The sequence below is a fragment of the Ptychodera flava genome, chromosome 12 (genome assembly GCF_041260155.1).
Source record: "Ptychodera flava strain L36383 chromosome 12, AS_Pfla_20210202, whole genome shotgun sequence".
Taxonomy (NCBI): domain Eukaryota; kingdom Metazoa; phylum Hemichordata; class Enteropneusta; family Ptychoderidae; genus Ptychodera; species Ptychodera flava.
In genome coordinates this window covers 6,305,406-6,313,334 of record NC_091939.1, presented here as the reverse complement: position 1 = coordinate 6,313,334, position 7,929 = coordinate 6,305,406, and the positions used below count along the sequence as shown (strand labels likewise).

The window sequence follows — 7,929 nt, the reverse complement described above, 5'->3', positions numbered from 1 at the left end:
CATTCTCAAACAATTTTACCATTATCGACCAACATAAAACAGGTTTTAACGAGAGTCAAAATAGCAGTGCTTGCATGGATGTTTTACATCTAGCGTTAAGAATCTACCCGGGCGTCGAAAACGTCGAAGGGCTTCATCGGACCGGGTAAATATGGAAACCGGTCCGTACATCAATCACATGGCCCACTAACTCCCCGGATATTCCTATTCAAATCAGTGCACTGCTTTGCACACACATGGAGGCATGTAATGAATTAGAGAGAGAGAGAGAGAGAGAGAGAGAGAGAGAGAGAGAGAGAGAGAGAGAGATGAACCCACAACATGATTGGCAAAGCAGTCGTTTTCCCTTTTGTTATGTTTTCGAAAGGTGGCAAAAATTAAATAAGACAAAAAATTAGTGCTCAAAATCTCAGGCAAAATATTATTTTACACAGATCTGTCAACGCTTTATTGTTTACCAGTATCATTACCAATTAAATAAGATGTACAGCTGTAAAAACTAACATAGCTACTCCGCGGTCATCGTGTAAAAGTTCGTCATGACATAATATTTCCTCATCTTTTAAACTTACTTTTAAGGGAGGATTTCTCAAATGGTGATAAGGAATGCGCGCATCGGAGGTAAAGGCAAAGGGGGAGAGAGGACAAGGATAACGCTGTCATATCAGGGCAAACTAACTATAGCTAGTTTGAAGAAATTACAACAAGGTGATTGAAATTAAAGTATGCTTTTTCTGTTCGCAGCTTCTCTCCTACTACGTTTAAATTCCTCAAATTACTTTCCCACCAACTAGTTTACCCCTCAGTCGTCACCCTCTTCTAGGAATTCTTACTTAAGATCGCCCTCTTTCCCCCAAAAATGATCCCCATTGGCATTGCCTTCCTACGTGGCAAATGGATGCAAACATATGGGCCCAACTCCCTTGCCGCCAGTGGGGCTTATCTAAACGTTGTCCGCAAACAAGCCCCGTCATCCAAAGCAACCATAATTTCCCTGCCTACCGATGAAAACCAATTTCATTCCCCTCTTTTTCCCACCCGCTGTCCAAAAATCAGTGCCCGACCGGCCTTCGAAAAACTGTTTACGAACATTTCTTTTGGCTTCCCCTATCGTATACTCTGTAAGGAAAAAGTAAATATAAACAATGTCAACTTTTGCCATTCAATTCTAAGAACAAACAAAGATACTCGGCGAAAGATCTTATGAGTTATAAATGACAAACAGTGTTGACAGTAAGATCACAGTCACGCCTGTCTGTTGGATATCTTTAGAAGAACCAGACTCGACGGTAGGTGGCGCTGCAGTCTCCATGTCTTCATGTTCCATGTACACGAATTTAATGTGGTCTCCTTCGTCAGGAAAGACACAGTCAACCGCTGAAGGAAAATAAGAAAAATATATCAATGCATAATATACAAAACTATATATACTCATTCATGTAGAAATTTATTATAGTGTATATCTATTAAATAATTATATGTTTTATGTTATATATATTTTATATATTATTTACATATACTCTATAACATATAAAATGTATATTCATTACATATGTTATTTGTTGCATGTTAACATGTATATTTTATGTACCATATACATGCTCTCTCTCTCTCTCTCTCTCTCTCTCTCTCTCTCTCTCTCTCTCTCTCTCTCTGTTTCTGCACATAACAATATGTTCGTGCCTTTGTGCTAAGTAAGCAACTCAATAATTCGGTTGAGCTTCGCTTTACTACCCAAACCTCCGACTAAGTAACCCCTTTTCTTCCTTGAAGATATCAGTATATAGGTGTACTTACTTTTACCGAGGAATGTATCGTTATTGTAAACAGCCCAGACAAGTCCCCTCTCATAGTCAGCCCACAGGCCCTGCATAGCTTCGATCTTGTGGCCTATCCTGGGGTAAGCACCCGTCACAAAACTACAATAAACATAAGTTAGGAACAGCGCTATTTTTACCTGTTTAGTATAATATCCAACGCACACGTCCTTAACAATCGCGCTTTACATTTTATCATGGTAATGTAATCTTTTGATCAAACCTGACATCACTTCAACCAATTTCGTCATATCACGGGTCTTAAAACGTTAGCTTGGGAAATGATCTTGTAAGCGACGCTTTTGATCAGTTAAGCCATTTTCTAAGTTGCATTTGAAGACAGAACATACTCACACGAAACGATGTAGGGTTCACCACAATTTGTTAATTAACGCTCGGTAACCAAAGGGTTGGATTTTTGAAGTTGAGCGTGTACATTATGTCAAATTCAGGTTTTCCCTCTGCTTTTGAGAATTGAAAATTTCGGGCTTTTTTATAAAGCTACATTTCAATCGATCGTTACAATGCCAGTAAAACTAGTCTGTTTTACATTATTATATGTTATCTGTACAGTGAGAATGGCAAGGCAAATTCTCATCAAATGAAAATATTTCTATTCGACAAGTCGTCCTGAACAGGCCCTATATGAAATATTGTTCCATCTCATATTATATTAAGGACGGACAAAAGAGACATTTCCAGTTTGGTGTACTATGTAGACATGCGCAAACAGAATGATAGCTTGCTATCATTCGCCTTCGTTGATTCGGTAACTGTGTGCTGAAAGCGGTACACCGTAAAGGTATATGGTATAATCCTGGCTAAATTCTACGTCATTTGTAAAGACACACATCTTGGACATTGCTCTTCGTTATCTTGAAAAAGACCCTAACAAAATTGGCTGTATGTCACTTACTTGAATTTTTGCGTCGTTCTTTTCTCCAAGTCGATTATAGCTTGATAAAGACTCGTTCCAACATTGACGTAATTCATGGCGTACCTGCCGAGGACTTTGTCGCCGTCAGTGGTGTTAATGACAGACACATTGAAGGAAAAATCTAAGATTTAGGAGGGAAAGTATAAGTTAAACTTCAGATAAAAGATTGATTATGAAAAGTGAATGCGTGAGTTAATGAGTGATCCAGCCTTAATTCCGTCAAGTTGGCTTATTTGAAAGATTCACTGATTTTCTGACGTACCAGTGACGTCATTCTACTTACATCTCATATATTTCCAAATGATGTGGTCGCCATTCTTTGGATAATATGAATCGACTCCTGGTGGATTGAAAAATCGAGAAAGGAATAAAGTTAGCTGTAGAAATATTGTTTTAATTATACAGGGGAGTGGTAAAAAGCCTTGACAGTACACTAACCGTGGCGAGACGTTTTAATTTAATGCCAGAGCTTGTACAATGTGGCACATGCCGTGATATTAACGAAATGGCCAGTTTTTATTGCTTCGCATATTTTACTGTCATATACTTATCTCTGCAACAGCTGCTTGTTTCGTTCTAGATTCTGTTCTGGATGCAGCTAGGATCGTAAGTTAAACTTATTAATTTTCGGGTAAGCATGCCAAGTTGAACAAAATGTCAAGATAGTAGACTTGCATTGGTAATTGAATATGGCCTACTCCTGATAACCTTGACAAAGAAGAGAATATACAAGATAATCCATTGTAATGTACCTACCTACGTCAGAGAAAAAATTAAAGATGTACAAGCCCCAGAACAGTTTGTTTTGGACACTGGCAAATACTCCATTTATTCCTTTAATGTAGTGGCCTAACCCTCCATAGTATGTTGCGTTGAAACTGAAAGGGGTAAGAAACTATGCTGTGAGTCGGGATTTGTTTCAAAAGTCTGTCTCATCAACGTCAGATTGTAAGGATTAAACATTCCATTTACGGGTGACTAACTGATAATTTATCAAGATACTGTTGATTCCGAAATGGCTGCCACCACCAGACGTCGTTGTATAACATTGCTCTCGTTGAATTGCAAAATTTATAACGATTGATCATGCCTTTGGTGTCTGTTGTTCAAGGCGTACAGGTCTTCAGGTTCATCATGACAAACAATCACTACTCTGATATCAAAACCTCCGACACATTTGATGATGAAAATATCCATAAATAGCTTTTAGATCTCTAGGGATTTTACAGGCATGCCTTCCGCTGTATTTTGATATGGAGACAGGCACTGAAAAGCTCTCGCATTGTCTACTAGACACGACTGTCCAAAAGTTCTTCCGTGAATTCTGTATGTGCGTTGCTAAGGTCTAGGTATCGAGCTTGCGCGCTTGATAACCCAGGTCTTATGTGTAAAGAGGTTTCTTCAGCTGGGATCGACTAAATAATATTAACATTGCACTGAAAGTAAGGTTTGTCTGAACTCATATTAATACAATTAACATTTGATAGTCCAATGGTCCAGGATCATCCATTGGACAAACATTTAATTTTATCCCCGAGCGCGAATTGGATTACTAGACTGTAGGCATTTTAATTCAATACCTGAAATTCCCCGGATATACCATTTCAAGTTTTAACATAGCCTGGTAGAGATTGTCCCCGTCCTGTATTTCGACATCGTAGGTATTGAGTCTAACGTGCCCGGCCACCTCTTCGAAGAGGGTTAGCTTGATGGACACCAGAGGGCGCGTTGCATTGGCTGTACTATTTCCACCTGGAAGTGACAGACAACATAACTGCAAGAGCTGTTCGTGGCATTTGCCGCCGTAATCACATACGAAATGACTAACCAGTATACAATATAACAACCGTCACTATTATGAATATCATCTGAATAGACTCTTCGCAACGCTCAAACACTGCTGTCAAAATTACAGTCGTGCCCATGGCATTTTCATAAACCACCGTCCCCTCGGAGGGACGGTGCATACATTTCGCTGCGACAGCCCGTTATCGTCTGATACTATAACAGGTGTAACACGATTTCCATGAATGCAGCCTAATGCCACGTATATTTACTACATGATACATTTATTCAACCAAATTATGATAAATTTCAAAGGTTAATGAGCACAACAGATTCAAATGTCCTAGTAAACCTCTGTAAGTTCATTTATAAAGCAATTGATCGAAAAAATTCCAGAATCAATTCAGAGTGTGTACTTTTTTTATTTTCACATTTACTTTTTAACGTGTTATTTTTCTTTTCAACTAACATTTACATTTTCTATCAAATGTTCAGTTTTTCTGTGTGATTAGGCAATCTTTTTTGTATTTACGAACTTTTGTGGAACCCTTGCATATGGGCCTGTGGCCTTAAAACGTAATGGGCGTATCACATAGCGGTCTAACGCCCCATAATGTTAAAGTGAAGCCCACGACTGAACTAAACGCTTGCCCCAATAAATACATTTTATGTAAAGACATTATAGGTTCATGTTTCATCGGTTCACCGTAACCGATATAGTTCTACACGCTATTTAGCTATTTAGCTTTTACTTGAATAGAACTTAAATACCATTGCTTTAGTGCATAGGACTGGTATTGTTCTTAAAGCAAATGCCCATCTTCTCATACCAGCTTGAGTCGAAAGTTAGGGAAGTTAGTTGGAAGCAGCGGAAACAGACGAATGCAGCGATATTTTAAGACCGAGGGGCAGTTTGGTGCACGTTCAGAACATTTTTCGAAGGCAGTGTTACACATGAAGTTGACGGTGACCTGAGAGTCAGCAAGCCAAATGTTAAGTGATCTCTTGAAAGCCAGTATGGATGTTAATATTGAAGTCAACCGAATGCAATATTTGACGATACGCGAAATTATAATGAAACATGGGAAGAATAGTGAATATTTAGGTCAATACAGGAAAATATAGTTCTGACCTCGATATCGGTCTTTACAAAGACATGTATACGAATTAAAATAAATCGGACAAATTAAGTTCAGACGTGCCTGTACAAATCAGTGTATTGTCTGCGCACCCTAATGGAGACATGTGATAAATTCGAAAAGTGTTTGTGAAGGCCCTCCTCTGGGCATTTCTCATAATACTTCAGCAGGAATCATCGTAACACTATCCAACATGCTTCAGCATTTATTTACAGGGCATTGTGTTATTTACATACATCGCTCAGAGTCATATGATCATATTGAATCAAATGAAACTGACTCAAGGCTTCTCAACGCCTCAGCATCGAAACCGGTGATTCAGACATCTGTGACGACACCCACATGAATTTCACTTGTCAGGTATAATTTTCTGCGTTGTAACGTCGACTGCTCGAACAATTTTGTACAGAGCTAGTTGTTCCAGCGTTTTTCTTGTTGAGGAACACACTTTTTGGTAAATTTATAACTTTCCTTTCCAAATATACGCAACGAAAATGTGTAGCCACGACGTTTTACACTTTTCGGTGATTTTTGAAGATCATTCTGTCATAATCAACAGGAAATTCAGTTGTCATGATTTTGTTTTGACCTGTATTTTACTTTAATTAGGAAAGACAGGCCCCAGTCACGACTTGAAGATCCGTCGCGCGAGGGCGCTCGTCGTACCCCCCCCCTCTCTCTCTCTCTCTCTCTCTCTCTCTGCAATCTTTCCCTCTATCTTCACTCTTATCCCGAAACCAATAAACAACGGGCAAGTGCGTGTGAATGCTCAACTTCCAAATTTTATAGGAAAAAACACCCTGTTTTTGATCCATGTAGCCAAGGTTATCAGTTCCGGTAGCTCCGGTTCGTCAACTTCCTGATTTCTCATTATGAATGTACATGACAATGGCTGTGAGAATATCATTTCCACGAAGTTATAACTGCGAACAGGTCGACGACTTCAAGTACAAATAACTGGTTTCATAAAATCTTCTATATTTCCATATGTTGTTTTATTTGCAGCGGCATTGTCTCCCACATCACTCCGTGCATGCTAACAACACCGACCTGTTTCACATATCTCTTTACTCAATATAGGAATTATATTGCCTTAGCTCTAAATTCTAACCCTCGGAAGCACAATTCATAAGTAATAGACTATGCGACCCTTACTTTTCTTTTTGCATAAGGATGTCCCACCTCTGGTAGAGATATGCGGATTTTTTATTTGCGATATCCATGATACGGGATCTCTTAAGAGTGTAAGCTTTTACATAATAATAGAAGCATTAAATGAAATCGAACACGGTAGATCATGGTAGGTCATCGAGTTTTAATCCTCAGCTCGTTAACTTTTACACCGTAGCCGCATTGAGCCTTACACACAGTTAGTTGTTCAATTAGCTGGAGGTGCCAAATAGGGATAAGGATGGATTTTTCTATATGCTTTTATTTACGGCCGACAAGCACAACGCTAGACATGTTTTACTTATTGTCGATATAGAGATCTTGACCATGAATCCCAACAGTAGTACTGTCCTAAACAAACACTCAATTTACTTATATCTTGGAGTAGAACAATTTGAATGGCTTGTTAGAAAGCGTAGCACAGTCGTTAGAAAGCAAACGGGGTCTAAGTGACGTCAATGTTTTGTGTAACATTGCCACTTTGTAACTACAAGTGACAGGTAGTCCAAATTTGGAAATTTTTGAAAATGCAAAGACGTATAGGAAAGACGGCGCTTGTAACTCACCTGATACGTCATCTAGTGGCACCGTGGCATCACAGCACACGTAAGTCAAAGTCAGGGTCAATGCAATTGTGGGTAGAATGAGTTTCATATCGGCAGACTTTGCCTGGTGCACGTTTGTGAGATGCTTCAAGCAGTCGATAGGTTTACTTCACCGTCTGAACTCGATTGCGATTGTGAGAGAACCGAGCATGGTGACGTCCATGTAACTTAAATAGATTAACGACGTAACCTACATTCTACGAAATGCGTAGTCGACTTGGCACGGCGCCAAATAAACTCTTGTCTTGCTTGGACTCCACAGATATCTGTTCTTGCGATACTGTTGTTTTTTCTCCATTTTTGTTTGGCTTTGTTCATTCGGTATGCAGCACTTAGGGAGCCGTCGTTATTTATGGCCGGGGGGTCGGAGGAATCTGAGGGGGGTCACTCAAAAAATCGAAAGCACATTTTTCAGTATTTCCTGATTAAAGATTGATATACTTGCCTGATCATTAATGAGAAACGTCTGCTTTCTA

The 7,929-nt window shown here is 39.2% G+C and overlaps 1 protein-coding gene across 1 annotated transcript; it reads right to left on the bottom strand.

Moving 5' to 3' along the window:
• Window positions 1-421: 421 nt before the first annotated feature.
• LOC139144818 (uncharacterized) lies at window positions 422-7,656 on the bottom strand. The gene is made up of 7 exons (XM_070715608.1): window positions 7,415-7,656; window positions 4,335-4,506; window positions 3,511-3,632; window positions 3,038-3,094; window positions 2,734-2,875; window positions 1,798-1,919; window positions 422-1,377 (listed from the first exon to the last, which is right to left on the bottom strand). The coding sequence occupies exons 1-7, from the start codon at window positions 7,500-7,502 to the stop codon at window positions 1,202-1,204; spliced, it is 879 nt and encodes a 292-aa protein (XP_070571709.1). The 5' UTR covers window positions 7,503-7,656; the 3' UTR covers window positions 422-1,201.
• Between the last annotated feature and the right edge of the window lie 273 nt (window positions 7,657-7,929).